This window comes from Balaenoptera borealis (genome assembly GCF_965194805.1).
Source record: "Balaenoptera borealis genome assembly, chromosome: 17".
NCBI lineage: Eukaryota > Metazoa > Chordata > Mammalia > Artiodactyla > Balaenopteridae > Balaenoptera > Balaenoptera borealis.
In genome coordinates, this window is record NC_138876.1 from 37,172,526 (window position 1) to 37,191,258 (window position 18,733).

General features: G+C 37.2%; 1 protein-coding gene and 1 pseudogene across 18 annotated transcripts in view; one reads left to right on the top strand and one right to left on the bottom strand.

Annotated features, from left to right (window-relative positions):
* The window catches only part of VPS13B (vacuolar protein sorting 13 homolog B), a 765,850-nt gene extending 750,013 nt beyond the window's left edge, over positions 1–15,837 (bottom strand). For 11 of the 17 annotated variants that reach the window (XR_014236520.1, XM_082364168.1, XM_082364180.1 and 8 more), the window contains exons 1-2: positions 15,531–15,658; positions 14,911–15,089 (exon numbers count right to left, since the gene is read on the bottom strand). Coding sequence is in view for 16 of the 17 variants with exons in the window: in XM_082364168.1 (XP_082220294.1) it covers positions 14,911–15,057 (147 nt within the window). In the remaining variant the exon portion in view is untranslated. Of the gene's footprint in view, positions 1–14,910; positions 15,090–15,201; positions 15,420–15,461 lie in introns of those variants that run through there. The other 6 variants (XM_082364176.1, XM_082364179.1, XM_082364175.1 and 3 more) reach the window with 6 other exon arrangements.
* LOC309615109 (heterogeneous nuclear ribonucleoprotein A1 pseudogene) lies at positions 8–9,169 on the top strand (annotated as a pseudogene). The gene has a single exon. The product of its transcript is annotated as a heterogeneous nuclear ribonucleoprotein A1 pseudogene (transcript).
* Positions 15,838–18,733: the final 2,896 nt, after the last annotated feature.

An 18,733-nucleotide genomic window follows, 5' to 3' on the forward strand; every position in this document is an offset into this window, starting at 1 on the left:
CTTAAAACACAAAATATTAAATAAAATTTAGGAAGTGCTTAATATTTTTTTCATTCTAATATCCAAAATACTTTCTGAAAAGAAAAACAAAATTTCCAACACAAAAATATTCTGGAAATTACTTTTCATCAAAAAGCAGCATCGAGATACATTCGGTAGATTACTCCTTTCTGCCCGTGGACACCGCCAAGTAAGCATCGTTGACATCTCCCTCCTCCACTGCCATCACGTCTAAGTCAGAGTCTCCCAAAGAGCCCGAACGGCTGAGGAAGCTCTTCATCGGAGGTTTGAGCTTTGAAACAACCAATGAGTGTCTGAGGAGCCATTTTAAGCAATGGGGAACGCTCACAGATTGTGTGGTAATGAGGGATCCAAACACCAAGCACTCCAGAGGCTTCCGGTTTGTCACATATGCCACTGTGGAGAAGGTGGATGCAGCCATGAATGCAAGGCCACATGAGGTGGATGGAAGAGTTGGGGAACCAAAGAGGGCCGTCTCAAGAGAAGATTCTCAAAGACCTGGTGCCCACTTAACTATGAAAAAGATTTTTGTTGGTGGCATTAAAGAAGACACTGAAGAACATCACCTAAGAGATTATTTTGAACAGTATGGGAAAACTGAAGTGATTGAAATCATGACTGACCGAGGCAGTGGCAAAAAGAGAGGCTTTGCTTTCGTAACCTTTGATGACCATAACTCCATAGACAAGATTGTCATTCAGAAATACCACACTGTGAATGGCCACAACTGTGAAGTAAGGAAAGCCCTATCTAAGCTAGAGATGGCTAGTGCTTCATCCAGCCAAAGAGGTTGAAGTGGTTCTGGAAACTTTGGTGGTGGTCATGGAGGTGGTTTTGGTGGGAATGACAACTTTGGTTGTGGAGGAAACTTCAGTGGTCGAGGTGGCTTTGGTGGCAGTCAAGGTGGCTTTGGTGGCAGCCATGGTGGTGGTGGATATGATGGCAGTGGGGATGGCTATAATGGATTTGGTAATGATGGAAGCAATTTTGGAGGTGGTGGAAGCTACAATGATTTTGGCAATTACAACAACCAATCTTCAAATTTTGGACCCATGAAAGGAGGAAACTTTGGAGGCAGAAGTTCTGGCCCCTGTGGTGGTGGAGGCCAATACTGTGCCGAACCACAAAACCAAGGTGGCTATGGCGGTTCCAGCAGCAGCAGGAGCTATGGCAGGGGCAGAAGGTTTTAATTACTGCCAGGAAACAAAGCTTAGCAGGAGAGGAGAGCCAGAGAAGTGACAGGGAAGCTACAGGTTACAAAAGATTTGTGAACTCAGCTAAGCACAGTGGTGGCAGGGCCTAGCTGCTACAAAGAACACATGTTTTAGACAATACTCATGTGTATGGGCAAAAAAACTCAAGGACTGTAATTGTGACTAATTGTATAACAGGTTATTTTAGTTTCTGTTCTGTGGAAAGTATAAAGCATTCCAACAAAGGGTTTTAATGTAGATTTTTTTTTTTTTTTGCACCCATGCTGTTGATTGCATGATCATGACGCTGAATAAATGTGTCTTTAAAAAAAAAAAAGGCAGCATCAATGGACTTCCCTGGTGGCACAGTGGTTGAGAATCCACCTGCCGATGCAGGGGACACGAGTTCGATCCCTGATCCAGGAAGATCCCACATGCCTCAGAGCAACTAAGCCCGTGCGCCACAACTACTGAGCCTGTGCTCTAGAGCCCACGAGCCACAACTACTGAAGCCCGCGCACCTAGAGCCCGTGCTCCGCAACAAGAAAAGCCACCGCAATGAGAAGCCCGCGCACAGCAACGAAGAGTAGCCCCCACTCTCGCAGCTGGAGAAAGCCCACGTGCAGCAACAAAGACCCAGCACAGCCAAAAATAAATAAATTTATTTTTTTAAAAAAGCAGCATCAAATAACTTGTTAAACTATAGTTAATGATAAACTACAAAAACTTATTGTGCAAGTTACATTTAATAAGCTACTTAACCTGTGTAGGCCTCTACTTCTTATTTTGCTAAATGGAAATAATAACAGAATATGATTGTAAGGCAAGTTTAAAGAGGAGAACGGAATTAAAGATAGGAGAATGACCTGACAAAATAAAAACGGACCAACTTTGAAAAAAAATTTATTGAGCTTTACCTAATTAAAGATTGTACCCGGATACTATTTGGTCATAAATTCTAAGTGTTTTCTGACTGGTTTCCATTATTATTAAAAAGGTTAGACGTATGCTAACGCATGTATATGGAATCTAAAAAAACCGTACTGATGAACCTAGTGGCAGGGCAGAAATAAAGACACAGACGTAGAGAACGGACTTGAGGACACAGCAGGGGAAGGGGAAGCTGGGACAAAGTGAGAGTAGCATTGACATATACACACTACCAAATGTAAAATGGATGGCTAGTGGGAAGCTGCTACATAGCACAGGGAGATTAGCTCAATGCTCTGTGACAACCTAGGAGTGTGGGATAGAGAGGGTGGGAGGGAGGCTCAAGAGGGAGGGAATATGGGGATATATGTATACATATAGCTCTGATTCACTTTGTTGTACAGCAGAAACTAACACAACATTGTAAAGCAATTATACTCCAGTAAAGATGAAAAAAAAAAAAATGGCACTTCCTCTCAAAAAAAAAAAAAGGTTAGAAATGAAAACATAGATGTTACCACAATCATTTTATACTAAACTGTTTCACCTTCAGATAAAATATGTTACAAACCAACAAAAGAAAAAAACAAATTGTATTTGGACTATATCTCAATCACGTTATTGTAACTCTGTGAAAGGTAAGATAAATATTAAGCTATTCATTCATCTAAGAATTGTCCACCTACTTGGTTTAGCAATATAGTAGCAATATAGCTAAATATATACAGACAGTACAGCAAAGTGGTTAAGACCAATAACTCTAGAGCCAGCACAAGTGGATTTAATCCTACCTCTGCTACTTACTAGCACAATGACAATAGGCAAGTTGTATTAACGTTATCTGTGTCTCAGTTTCTTTACCTGTAAAACTGGATAATAGTAGTGTGTTTGAGGATTAAATGAATTAATTTATATAAAGCACTTAGGACACTGTCTTCCTCAAAGAGCAATCAATATAAAGATGCTAACTATTTATTATTACAAATGTATAAGCCTCCTTTGTCTTCACAAGTTTTTTTAAAGGGCAGAATACTAAAAATCTATTTCTACTATTCTAATGGAATGTCACAATTTTTAAACAGTTCTCATTATTTCATTAATTTTAAAGATGCAGTAATTTCTCCCAGCATTAATCAATGGGACAGATTATATTTTGATCAGTGTCTATAACGAAGACAATGTTTACTGAGCACTTACTGTGTACCACACGCTGCTTTAAGCACTTTACCTGCATGCAAAATTTAATCTTTGTAAGTACCCCAAAAAGTAAATACTATTATACCCACTTTACAGATAAAAAATCTGAGGCATGGAAAGGTCAACTAACTTTCAAAAATGACTCATCTAGGAGCGCCATGACTCGAAACCGGAAAATATGATGCCAGAGCCCTTGCTCTTATCAACAACTATACTGCATCTAACTTTCATTATGAGCACTGAATACATTTCCATTGGTTATACATCCATTTGGATAATGTTCCAATGACATCTCCATCTCTACCCTTGACTTGTGTAACAATGATACGCTTGTGAAATGGCTACCAAAACCGTAGTCTATGGGCACAAATTGGCTTTTCTTAGGGAGAATTTAAAAGACACCTGAACCAAACTCAAGACCTTGGTATCACCAGAATGCTATTAATCATCTGAATAACTAACAAAACACTAACACAAGAGGCAGCATTCTACATTAAAAGATGGAATTTTGAACCATATGGCCCATGTTGGAGATCCAACTGAAGTTCAACACTTATTAATTATCTGACTATAAGCAAGATCATTTCCATTTCCTCATCACAGAGTTGTTGTGATAAACAAATAAGAACACATTTATGCCTTGTAAAAGGCAAAAGAAAATGCTGACTGTTATAATAAATGGATCATCCTGAGGTAACCACAAAGAAATGATTTTCTTTTCATTCCTTTTCCTTCTCAAAATATATTGTACAACTTAAAAATATTCTATTTACTTGTAACTACTCAGAAATACATTGTGAAAAATACATCCCTGAAACCAGAATACCTATGGCTGCACAAAGGATATAGTAATGAAAAATTTAAGAAGAGGATTGACTAGCTCTCATAAATATAATTCTAGGTAAGAAATTAAAAAATATTCTCACACAGAAAAAAGGGATACTTGAAAAATGAATATAGCAGGCCACAAAAGCAAAAATAGATGAAAAGGACTATATCAAACCTAAAAACCTCCACAGAGCAAAGAAAACACTCAGCAAAGTGGAAAGGCAACCCACATGAGAGAAACTTTTTGTAAACCATATTATCTGATAAGGGGTTAAAATCTAGAATATACAAAGAACTACAACAACTCAACAACAAAAAAACAAATAATCTAATTTTAAAAATGGGGAAATGACTCAAATAGACATTTTCAAAAAAAATATACAAATGGCCAACAAATAGAGGAAAACATGCTCACCATCATTGTCAGAGATATGCAAATCAAAACCACAATGACATATCATCTCACACCTGTTATAATGGCACCTATCCAAAAAAAAACCCACCACAGGAAGTGATAAGTGTGGTGAGTATATGAAGAACGTAGAACCCTTGTGCACTGCTGATGAAAATGTAAAATGGTGCAGCCACTATAGAAAACAGTAATGGAGATTCTTCAAACAACTAAAAACAGAATTACCATATGATCCAGCAATCTGTTCTGAGCACAAACTAAAAAGAACTGAAACCAGGATCTTGAAAACATATTTGTACAACCATATTTTTTGCAGCATTATTCACAATAGTCAAGAGGTGAATACAACCTAATGTCCATTGAAAGATAAATGCATAAAGAAAATGTGGTATATACACATGATGAAATATTATTCAGTCTTTAAAAAGGAAATTCTGTCATATGCTACAACATATAATGAACCTCAAGGACACTGTACTAAATGAAATAAGTCAGTCACACAAAGACAAATATTGCCTGATTCCACTTCTGTAAGGTACCTAAATTAGTCAAATTCTTAGACACATAAGTAGAACAGTGGTTGCCAGGGGCTGGGGGAAGAGAGAAAAGGGAAGTAGTTTTTCAATGGGTACAGAACTTACGTTTTGGAAGATGAAAAGTTCTAGAGATCTGTTGAACAACAATGTATTGGGTTGGCCAAAAAGTGCATTCAGGTTTTTCTGTAATACATTATGGAAAAACCCAAAGAAACTTTTTGGCCACCCCAAAATATATAATTAACACAACTATCCACTTAAAAATGGTTAAGATGGTAAATTTTATGCTATATGCTTTTTACCACAAAATAAAAATGAATGTAAGACAGGACTTCAAGAATTCTAAGTTAGAAGGTTGGCAAATCCTCTCCCCAGAAAGCAGTGACAAAACTGGACGAAGTTATTAAAAACAACAGAAATCCCAGAGGCAATAAGGGAAGGCTACCCTGAGGTCACAACAGCAGTTGGTGCAAGAAACTAAACAGAAGACCAGCCAGAAAATTAACAGAGAAATCCAGAGAACAAGACAGCCAAAGATGGCCTTGCTATGACCTCAGTATCCCTGGTAACCTGGAAAGCTATACGTATGTGCCAGGCTGTGCTTACTCAGACGACACTGGAGAGACCCCTAACAATCTACTCATCCTTGGTTGACCAAGAAGCCTTGTAAACAGAGTAAGTAAAAACATGGATCAGATTTGTAAACTCCTTGAACTTTGAAAGCATTATCCAGTACAGGTATATGTCCCATGCCAAAGAGTAGAAGCCATATTAGTTCAAAAGTTTAAACAACCTCTAGCCAATCACTGGCTGATGACTCAATTATAGTGACCCAGGGACAATCCCTAGAAAGCCAAGCCTAAAAACAGAAAGAATTGGGGGAGAAAAAAAAAAAAAAACTGAGCACAGTCACCAGAGGCCACACACTGCAGAGGAAACAGACACCACAAATTTAGCCCAGGCAAGTCACAAAACAAATACATAAACCAGTAGCAACAACAAATATCCCCAGAGGGAAGAAATCAGAATGCAGAGTTGCTAAAACATATTATCCAAACGTCCAGTTTTCAACTAAAAATTGTGAAACATGAAAAGCATGCAAAGTAGTCAATAGAAACTATCTCTGAGGATGCTCAAATGTAAGACTAACTACACAAGATCTTCAAAACATCTATTACAAATATGTTCAAAGAAATAAAGGAAGCTACATTTAAATAATTAAAGGAATATACGACCACAAAGATTCATCAAGTAGAGAATACCAAGAATGAGATAGAAATATAAAAAAAAAAAACAAATAGAAATTTTTGAGTTTAAAAATACAATAAATGAAATTAAAAATTCACTGAAAGAGCTCAACATCAGATTTGAGCTGGCAGAAGAAAGAATCAGCAAATCCACACCCAGACATATCAAAGCAAAAACTTTGAAAGCCTAGGACAAGAAGAAAATCTTGAAAGCAGAAACAGAAAATCAACTTGTCACATACAAGAAAACTCTTAGTAGATTAAAAGCTACCTTGTCATTACAAACAATAAGGGCAAAAAGGCAGTGAGATGATATATTTAAATAACAAAAGAAAATAACCATCAACCAAAAATCCTATATCCAGCAAAAGTATACTTCAAAAATGAAGGTGAAATAAAGGCATACCAAAATAAACAAAGTCTCAGGTAATTCTTTGTAACAGAATACTAAAAGAAGTTCTTTGGACCAAAAGGAAGCAATACCAGATTGTAACTCAAAGCCACACAAACAGCACTAATAAAAGTATATATGTAGATAATTATTAAAAGACAGTATAAATGTTTTCTTCTTTTTTCTTCTGATTCAAAAGGCAATCACAAAAAACAATTATAACGTTGATATACTAGGTTTATAACAAAGAAATGCAATATATATGAAAACAATACCACAAAGGATGGAGAAGAAATGAAGCTATAGTGGAGAAAGTTTCTGTACTTTAATGGAATAAAGTTAGCATTAATCTCAAATAGACTGCGATAAATTAGATGCATATTGTAATCCTCTAAGCAACCACTAAGAAAATAACTCAAAATAAATTAAAAATCAAAGGAATTAAAATGCAATACTAAAAAATATCTACTTTGGGGCTTCCCTGGTGGCGCAGTGGTTGAGAATCTGCCTGCCAATGCAGGGGACACGGGTTCGAGCCCTGGTCTGGGAAGATCCCACATGCCGCGGAGCAACTGGGCCCGTGAGCCACAACTACTGAGCCTGAGCGTCTGGAGCCTCTGCTCCGCAACAAGAGAGGCCGCGATAGTGAGAGGCCCGCACGCCGCGATGAAGAGTGGCCCCCACTTGCCGCAACTGGAGAAAGCCCTCACACAGAAATGAACACCCAACACAGCCAAAAAAAATAAAAAATAATAAATAAAAATATCTACTTAATAGTAAAGAAAGTCACAAAGGATTATGAGAGAAACAAAAAAGACATGAGACACTTAGAAAATAGCAAAATGGTAGACAGAAATCCAACCATATGAATAAAAACATAATGTGAATGGATTAAATATTCCAATCAAAAGGCAAAGATCGCTTCCATATCCTGGCTATTGTAAATAGTGCTGCAATGAACACTGGGGTGCATGTGTCTTTCTGAATTATGGTTTTCTCTGGGTATACTGCCAGTAGTGGGATTGCTGGGTCATATGGCAGTTCTATTTTTAGTTTTTTAAGGAACCTCCATACTGTTCTCCATAGTGGCTGTATCAATTTACATTCCCACCAACAGTGTAAGAGGGTTCCCTTTTCTCCACACCCTCTCCAGCATTTGTTCTTTGTAGATTTTTTGATGATGACCATTCTGACTGGTGTGAGGTGATACCTCACTGTAGTTTTGATTTGCACTTCTCTAATAATTAGTGATGTTGAGCAACTTTTCATGTGTTTGTTGTCCGTCTGTATGTCTTCTTTGGAGAAATGTCTACTTAGGTCTTCCACCCATTTTTTGATTGGGTTGTTTTTTTTTTTTTGACATTGAGCTAAATGAGCTTCTTGTATATTTTGGAGACTAATCTTTTGTCAGTTGCTTCGTTTGCAAATATTTTCTCCCACTCTGAGGCCTGTCTTTTCATCAACAGAGGAATGGATAAAGAAGATGTGGTACATATATACAGTGGAATATTACTCAGCCATAAAAAAGTAATGAAATTGGGTCATTTGCAGAGATGTGGATGGACCTATAGACTGTCATAGAGAGTGAAGTAAGTCAGAAAGAGAAAAACAAATATCGTATATTAACACATATATGTGGAATCTAGAAAAATGGTATAGATGATTTTCTTTGCAAACCAGAAATAGAGACACAGACATAGAGAACAAACGATGCCAAGGGTGAAGGGTGGCGGGGTGGAATGAATTGGGAGATTGGGATAGTGATACTATGTATAAAATAGGTAACTAACGAGAACATACTATATAGCACAGGGAACTCTACTCAATGCTCTGTGGTGACCTAAATGGGAAGGAAATCCAAAAAAGAGGGGATACATGTATATGTATAGCTGATTCATTTTGCTATACAGCAGAAACTAACACAACATTGTAAAGCAACTATACTCCAATAAAAATTAATTTTAAAAAAAAGGCAAAGATTGTCAGACTGGATTTTAAAAACTAGTAAGATCCAACTATATGCTCTCCGCAAGAGACATACTTTAGATTCAAAAACACAAATAGGTTGAAAATAAGGTTTTTTTTTTTTTTTTCATTTTAATGTATCATTGTTCTGTATAGATACAGATAACAGATTGGTGGTTGCCAGAGGCAATGGGGTGGAAAGTGAATGAAATGGGTAAAGGTGGTTGAAAGATACAAGCTTCTAGTTATAAAATAAAAAAAGTCCTGGGATATAATGTACAGCATGGTGAGTACAGTTAATAATACTGTATTCCATATTTGAAAGGTGCTAAGAGAGTAAATCTTGAAAGTTCTCATCACAAGAAACAAAACTTTTTTAACTATGTATGGTGACAGATGTTAACTGGGCTTACTTTGGTGATCATTTTGCAATATATACAAATATCAAATCATTACATTGTACACCTGAAACTAATATAACACTATATGTCTTTTACACCATAATAAAAAAATTAATAAACAAGATCCCAGGAAGTCATGTGATCCAGTTTCTTGCCTTGAATACATCAAATCACCGTATTTTCTTGCTATTTAGGGAAATGGTATGGTATTCTATTTTAGGCATATAAAGAATTTTAATTTCTATGATCTTAATTCCAGCAGTATTTTCCCCTGGTTTTCATATGAGTGTTCTCCAATGCAAATAAGTAACAATTAAAAACAGTTTATCCCAGTCAGAGGTTAAAAATACAGCAGATGAAATTTTAAAGAATTGTTGAAGCCAAATAACATGTCTGTAAAACTTTCAAACAGTGTGGTACCAGGCTTGAAGAAACACAACACAAGGCAAAAGTGGTAAGATAGTTTAAAATGCAGTGTACTGAGGGGAAAAAGAAAAGAACATGTATCATGCAACCAGTAACCATAAGAGAGGTAATTACCCTATTATCAGATAAAATAGACTTTAAGAAAAAAAACTGTTACTAAAGATAACATGGGACACTTTATAATGATAGATGGGTAAATTCAAGAAGAAAATATATACAAATGAACTTATTTACAAAACAGAAACAGACTCAGAGATTTCGAAAACAAACCTATGGTTACCAAAGGGGAAACGTGGTGGGGAGAGATAAATTAGGAGTTTGGGATTAACATACACACACTACCATTTATAAAATAGATAACCAACAAGGACCTACTGTATGGCACAGGGAACTCTACTCAGTATTCTGTAATAACCTACATGGGTAAAGAATCTGAAAAAGAATGAGCATATGTATAACTGAATCACTTTGCTGTACACCTGAAACTAACACAACATTGTAAATCAACTATACTCCAATAAAAAAATTTTTTAAAAGAAAATATAAAATATATATAAGCATAGCAACAGAGCCCCAAAATAAATCAAAAACTGACAAAAGTGAGAAAATAAATAATTCAATAACTTACAATAATAAACAGAACAGACAGAAAATCAACAAAGATATAGAAGACCTGAAAAACACTATCAACCAATTTAGACCTTACATCTATAAACCATTCCATCCAACACCTGCAAAAATACACTGCTATCTCAAGGAAAATCAGAAAACGTTTGAACTGAATGAAAATAAAAACACAACATACCAAAATTCATAGGATGCAGCTAAGAAACGTAGAGCTGTAAATGTCTATAGCAGAAAAAGAGAACTATCTCAAATCAGTAACCTAGGCTTCTACCTGCAGGCAGCAGAAAAACAAACTAAACCAAACTAAACAAGCTAACCCAAACTGAACAAACAAAAACAAGGACCACAATACCAAAAAAGGCAGGAGAGGAAGAGGGCAAATGCAGTTAAACTACTGTAAGATTATTCAGGAAATGGTAAGAATGCTAATTTCAGGTAGATGCCAATAAGTCAAATATCCATTTTGTTATCTTTAGAGAAGCAACTGAAATGATTTTTAAAAGAGTATAATTAAAAAGACTTTAAGGCAAAAAGAATTACTAGAGTGAATGAAAGAGGGACACATTTCAGAATGATTTTTTTTAAGTATATTCAACAATAAGGTATCACAGTACTGAATCTGTATGCACTTAACAATGTAACTTCAAGGTATATAAAGTGAAGGTTGGCAAAACTATAAAAGGGAAGTAGACAAATACACAATCATAGTTGGAGATGTTAACCATTAACATACCTCTCTTAGTAATTGACAGAACAAGCAGACAATGAAAATCCATATGGATTTATAAGATTTGAAGAACTCTAATAACCAATTTGAAGCAACTGACATTTATGGAAGAATAAGGCAACAACTGTAGGATACACATTTCTCATCAATTACACATGGAATACTTACAAAAATAAAATTTTGACCATATACTAAGTCATAAATTATAATGGATCAAAATCATACAGAGAATGTGCTGACCACAATGGAGTTAAATTAGAAATCAATAACAGAAAGATAATTATTCCCTAAATGTCTGGAAATTAAGCAACACACTTCTAAATAACCCATGGATTAAAGAAGAAGTCAAAATGGAATTTTAAATTTTTTAAGCTGAATAATAATGAAAAGACAAGACAACATATAAAATTGTGGTGATAAAGCTAAATAGATGGTTAAACAAAAATGTACAGTATTCAATGCACATATTAGAGTAGAAAAGGGTTGAAGAAAATCAATAACCTAAGCTTCCACCTCAAGAAGCTAGAGAAAACAATGGCAAATCAAATCCAAAGAAACAGGAAAAAAAAGAAATGATTAAAAAAAATAAGAGCAGAAATACATTACGGGGACTTCCCTGGTGGCACAGTGGTTGAGACTCCACCTGCTAATGCAGGGGACATGGGTTCGAGCCCTGGTCCAGGAAGATCCCACATGCCACAGAGCAACAAAGCCTGTGTGCCACAACTACTGAGCCTGTGCTCTAGAGCCCATGAGCCACAACTACTGAGCCCTCGTGCCACAACTACTGAAGCCCGCGTGCCTAGAGCCCGTGCTCCGCAACAAGAGAAGCCACCACAATGAGAAGCCTGCGCACCGCAACAAAGAGTAGCCCCTGCTCACCGCAACTAAAGAAAGCCCGCACACAGCAACGGAGACCCAACACAGCCAAAAATAAGTGAATAAATAAATAAATAATTTTTTAAAAAAGAAATACATTACGAAGAAAGCAGGAATACAGTAGAAAAAAAATCAATAAAGTTGGGTTTTGACTAATATTAATAAAGCCCTAGCAATACTAATGAAAATACAAATTACTAATATAAGCATTGAAAAGAGGATATCATAACAGTTCCTAGATTTTTTTAAGGCAACTTTAAAATGAAAAACAAACAAAAAAAACCAACTTTATGGCTTAAATATGACAACTTAGAGCAGAGACAAGCAAACTTTTTCAGTAAGGAGCAGATAGTAAATATTTCAGGCTTTTGCAAGCCATGCAGACTCTGTTCCAGCCACTTAACCCTGTCGTTTTAGCTTGCAAAAGCAGCCACAGACAACATGTAAACGAATGAGAATAGCTGGGCTCCAATAAAATTTTATTTACAAAGTTAGGCCCACACCATTGTTTGCTGATCCCTGATTTTGAGGAAATGGAGAAATTCCTTGAAAAGCATAACTAACCAAAACTAACAAAAGGAGAAACAGAAATCTAAATAGTCCTATATCTGTTAAAGAAATTAAATCAGGAATTAAAAACTTTCTAACTAAGAAAACTCCTAACTAGCATGACTTCATGATTAATTTTTCCTAACATTTAAAAAACTGGTAAGGGGCAGCGGAGGGATAAATTGGGAGACTGGGATTGACATATACACACTACTATATGTAAAACAGATAACTAATAAGGGCCTACTGTGTAGCACAGGGAACTCTACTCAGTACTCTGTAATGACCTATATGGGGTAAGAATCTAAAAAAAGAGTGGATATATGTATATGTATAACTGATTCACTTTGCTGCACAGCATAACTAACACAACACTGTAAATCAACTGGACTCCGATAAAAATTTTTTTTAATTAAATTTTAAAAATTTTTAAACTAATAAAGGAAAAAAGTTGGAGATTTCACATTTCTTGATTTCAAAACTTACTACAAAGTCATGGTAATCAAAACAATGGGATACTGACATAAAGACAGACATACAGGCCAATGGAATCGTATGGAGGGCCCAGAAATAAATCCTCCTATCAATGATCATTTGATTTTCAAGAAAGGTGCCAAGATCACTCAGTAGGGAAAGGACAGTCTTCGACAAATGATGTTGGGAAAACTGAATAACCATATGCAAAAAAATATGAAGTTTGATCCTTGTACCATATACAAAAATTAACTCAAAAGGTATCAAATATCTAAATGTGAGAGCTAAAACTATAAAACTCTTAGAAGAAAACATAGGGGAAAAGCTTCATGACACTGGATTTGGCAATGATTTCTTGGATATAACACCAAAAGCCCAGGCATCAAAAGAAAAAGTTGTAAGTTGGACTTCATCAAAATTTAAAACTTTGGTTCTTCAAAGGACACTATCAACAGAGTCAAGAGGCAACCCACAATGGGAGATGATACTTGCACATCATATCTGATAAGGGATTGATATCCAGAATATATAAATAATTCCTACAACTCAGTAACAACAAAAAAACTTTCTAAAATGGGCAAAGGACTTGAACAGACATTTCTCCAAAGAAGATACACAAACAGCCAATAGCACAGGGAAAGGCTAAAAATAACAAACTTACCAAGTAACAGCAAAAATGTGAAGTAACTGGAACTCCCACACATTATTGGTGAGAATGTAAATTGGTACAACCACTCCGGAAAACTATCAGTATCCATTAAAGCTAAATATATGCCTGCCTCCTAGGTATGCATCTAAAGGAAATCAACACCTCTGTCCAATACAAGAATGTTCATAAGAGCTTTCTTCATAATTGTCAAAAGTAGAAAAAATCCAAATGTACCTCAAAAGGAAAATAAATATATAAACTGTGAATCTTTATACAATGGAATACCACAAGGCAATACAAAGAATAAACTGTCATTCATTCAAGAACCTGGGTTAATCTTGGCCATAATGTTGAACAAAAGAATTCAAACACAAGTGATTCTCATTTATTTAAGTTTCAAGAACAGGTTCAAGAAACTTATCTGTGTTGATAGAAGTCAGAATAGCAGTCACTTGTTTCAGGGGTGGGGTACTAATTACAAAAAGGCAAGGAGAGCGTTTTGGGGTGTAGGAAATATTTTATTTCTTTATCTGGATAGTGGTTACACAGGTGTATACATATGCAAAATTTGAGCTGTATACTTAGGATTTGTGCTCATTAAAAAACAATGAAAATATTAAGATAATCAACCTTGGAGAGAGGAAGGGGAAGAAACCAAGAATATTATTTCTCAGTGTTAACTCCAGGTTATTCCAGACTACAGAAAGCAGTGGAATATAACTAAAAGTTACTAATAACATCACCATCAGATTGTCTTCCCTTATCTCCTAAAAAGCAGTTGGTCTCTGACTCCTGAGTTTCCAGAGATAATTTTTGTATTCTCAAGCCTAAAAGAATTGCCTGGCATATGTTAATAATAAGTGTACTAAGTGAATTAATAAATATATGAACTTTGAAGTTACAGTTCATTTACATCAGACCATTCCCACGTTAAAAAAAAAAAAGAAACTAAAAAAGTGATTAAGAAAGAAGTTTTCAACTATGCTGGCATTCTCAATCTGTCTGTCTACTCAATATTCTGAGGATGTCATGGGTAATGTCATTTTTCCCAGTAAGAGAACCTTCCTCAAGATGTAACCTTGCTGTCTTTCGCACCCCTTCGTTCCCCAAAAAAGGAAAAAGGGAATATTTTCCAGCGTCATACAGAATCCTAGCAATGTAAATTAGCATATTCGGTAAAGCTTAAGAACTGAGTAACAGGGTGAACAATTCTGACAAGAACAATGAAATTTTTTTTCTATCTGTTGCGGCAATTTGGGGGATTATGATTCTAATAATCCACCACTAGTAACAGAGCGTAAAAAAAAAAATTCTGTAAAGCAAGGTCTCTAGTTCAAGATAGCCCAAAATACATTAGCAGAAAAACTAAGCTTTTAAAGCATAAAGTCAGAGTGTAGGAAAGCACAGATTACTTCTGAGCAGGCTGAAAATGTTTCCAGTGACAGCTACACCGCTTACCTGCTCCAGCACATCCAATTTTAACTCCAGCTTGCTGAGAACCACGTCTCCACCCCATAGTGAAAGCTGTAGATCTGAGGGCTTTAAGTTCTTGATGTAGCGATTCACATAGCTCATTAAAATTGGAGTCACATATGACTCCAGCATTCTTTAAGGTACAGAGGAGTCAAAGTCAGAAGCTGAAAGGGGTAAAGACAGAAACATTAGAGGTAACTGAGTCTGTGGTGCATTTCTTAACGAAAAGGCATTTCTCAGGAAAGGTTGAAGAGGCCGAAAAGTAACAGTCCCCACCAAAGCGGCCGCTCGCCTTCTCCCAGAAGCAGAGAAAACTCAAATGGACTCTATGCTCCAGCCGCGACTTCCTCACTAGTACAACTCCCCTCAACTCGCCTGGCGAGGAGTGGGAAGAAGAGGTGGTGACCTAAAGAAAGCGGGTCCCCTGGAGTGGGAAAATGAAGAGAGGCAGGCTCGCCTTTGGCCGCCGCACCCCTCCCTTAGCCAGCCCAGCCGCCCCAGGAGGCCCTCGCCCCTCGGAACCCGGCCGGATCTACCACCGTAGAAACAGAGCCAGAAGCAGGCCGTACGCCTCTCGCCGTATTCCACCCTCGGGTGACACTCACGCCGAAGAGTACCGTGGCGTCTCCTCCACCTCCCGGTACCTGGCACCCGCCTCCGGAGGCGGCGCAGCTCCCGTACCGCGCCACTTCCGGGTGTGCCCCGCTCGGTGCTCGAAACAAACTAACCCTCCACCGCCACCACTCGACTCCGCAGCAGGGCCGGAGTTCTCAGGCTGGAGAAGCCATTCAGTGCGTCTTCTAGAAGGAGACCGCTGGCGCTCGGCCAGCCTGCGTCTCCACTCCGACCCCGCCAGTGGTTCGCACAAAGCTCTAGGAAGTGCGCGGGGGAGGTGGGCGGACCGGTAAAGCGGAGACACCGGAGATCCGGAAGTGGTGCTCCGGGAAGAGAGCAACTGAGGTGGAGATCGAGTCCGAGTGAGGAAGCACGGAAGGCCATAGGTCCCATGATGAGGAAGAAAGCGGGTCCTAGTGTTTAAAGCCCTGAAAACCATGTGGTTTTTGTTTTTCTTAGGAAATGGAAGGCCTGGAAAGAACTTGGGTTCAGTGTGCAGAGCAATAGCAATAAGGCTGCAGGTGGGGTGGGGGGTAAATTTAGATCGAGAGCTTCATTTGCGGGAGGAAAGGAGAAATTGAAGGGATCGGGATGTGTGATGTAGGAGAATGCGTTTTGACCAAACGTGTAAACGAGCTCTCGCGTTCTTTTACTTTGGCGAAGGAGTGGTTTAGTATGTTTAAATTTGTGCGGGGAAGGAATAAAGAGAAAATCGTGGAGGTCCATTGGATTGCAGGCCGATATATGGAACTTCAGAAAAGCGGTAGGAATAGCAGAAGGAAATGAGACTCTTAGAGAAAGTGAAAAGAAATAGCTGATAGGGAATGAATTCAAAGTTTTTTAAGAGTCAGTATTGGTTTTATTAGGCGGAAATGAATGTATAAAATACTACCTTTCCTTCTAGTACTTTGCAAGCTTACGAAGTCAAGAAACTCAAACACCCAACACCGGATAAACACCTATATACTGGGCTTAAAGGGATAGCATAGGACATGCTGCCTAATTTTTGACCAGTATTTACTATTTTTGGTAACCTCTGAAGAAGACACCTACCACTGCATTTTGAAAATAAACTTTCCTTACAAAGTTATTAAAATATCCACCCATGTTGTCGTTGCATTTAATTGAAAACACTTCCTAAGTAAATTCCTAAAACTCTTTATTGGAATTCAATTTAAGATTTCTTTTTTTCAAATTTTTGAATTTTATTTTATTTATTATTTTATACAGCAGGTTATTAGTTATCCATTTTATACATATTAGTGTATATATGTCAATCCCAGTCTCCCAACTCATTGGTGGTAGGATGAAATTAAGGTTTCTTGAAAGAGTTTTAGAAACTGCCATAGGAAAGAGGCATAAGTGAGGATGCCAAGGTGTTTAGATCTGTTTTGTTAATGAAAATAAGGAACTACGTTTCAAAAAGAAAGAAGGTGGGGGGGGTTGGAGAAAGAGGAAGGAAGGAAGGAAAAAAAAAAAGGAAGGAAAGAAAGAGAAGCAGCTAATGGCTAATTCAGAGCAACTGTCTTCTCACAAAAAGCCTTGATGAATAACCCAAGTAATCTGGCTCTTATTAAAGCCTACTAAATCAGCCAACTAAATTATCCAAGTAATTAGTTATCTGCTTCACTTGAAAAGTGAAGAGGTTGAAGCCATAGCTCAGAAGTTTTAATATAAATGGTTCCACTAATTGTTTGAAAGCCCTAGGTGGTCTAGAGCAGGAGCTCCAAGTCCTGTTATTCTGCTAGGGAAGAAAAAGGGCCTAGTCTTATTTGTGTGGTAATTTAATAAATGAGACCAATATATTAAGATAAATTAGCCAGATTTTTTTTTTTTTTTTGAGATGTGAAGTCTTTAATCAGATGTTCCACGCAGGTCAGAGACCTTTTGGTTGTATTGATAAAATTTCTGCAAATTCTTTTATTTTTTTTTTTAACATCTTTATTGGAGTATAATTGCTTTACAATGGTGTGTTAGTTTCTGCTTTATAACAAAGTGAATCAGTTATACATATACATATGTTCCCATATCTCTTCCCTCTTGCATCTCCCTCCCTCCCGCCCTCCCTATCCCACACCTCTAGGTGGACACAAAGCACAGAGCTGATCTCCCTGTGCTATGCAGCTGCTTCCCACTAGCTATCTATTTTACATTTGGTAGTGTATATATGTCCATGCCACTCTCTCACTTTGTCACATCTTACCCTTCCCCCTCCCCATATCCTCAAGTCCATTCTCTAGTAGGTCTGTGTCTTTATTCCCGTCTTGCCCCTAGGTTCTTCATGACCCTTTTTTTTTTTCTTAGATTCCATATATATGTGTTAGCATACTGTATTTGTTTTTCTCTTTCTGACTTACTTCACTCTGTATGACAGACTCTAACTCCATCCACCTCACTACAAATAACTCCATTTCATTTCTTTTTATGGCTGAGTAATATTCCATTGTATATATGTGCCACATCTTCTTTATCCATTAGCCAGATTTTTTTTTAACAACTTTATTGGACTATAACTGTTTACAATAGTGTGTTAGTTTCTGCTTTATAACAAACTGAAACACCTATACGTATACATATATCCCCATATCCCCTCTCTCTTGCAACTCCCTCCCACCCTCCCTATCCCACCCCTCTAGGTGGTCACAAAGCACTGAGCTGATCTCCCTGTGCTATGCTGCTTCCCACTAGCTATTTTACATTTGGTAGTATATAGAAGTCCATGCCAGTCTCTCACTTCGCCCCAGCTTATCCTTCATCCTCCCTGTGTCCTCAAGTCCATTCTCAACGTCTGCATCTTTATTCCTGTCCTGCACCAGGTTCTTCATAGCCATTTTTTTTTAGATTCCATATATATGTGTTAGCATACGGATTTGTTTTTCTCTTTCTGACTTACTTCACTCTGTATGACAGACTCTAGCCCCACCCACCTCACTACAAATAACTCAATTTCATTGCTTTTTATGGCTGAGTAATATTCCATTGTGTATATATATGCCACATCTTCTTTATCCATTCATCTGTCGATGTACACTTAGGTTGCTTCCATGTCCTGGCTATTGTAAATAGAGCTGCAATGAACACTTTGGTACATGAATGTGTTTTTTTTTTAACATCTTTACTGGAGTATAATTGCTTTACAATGGTGTGTTAGTTTCTGCTTTATAACAAAGTGTATCACTTATACATATACATA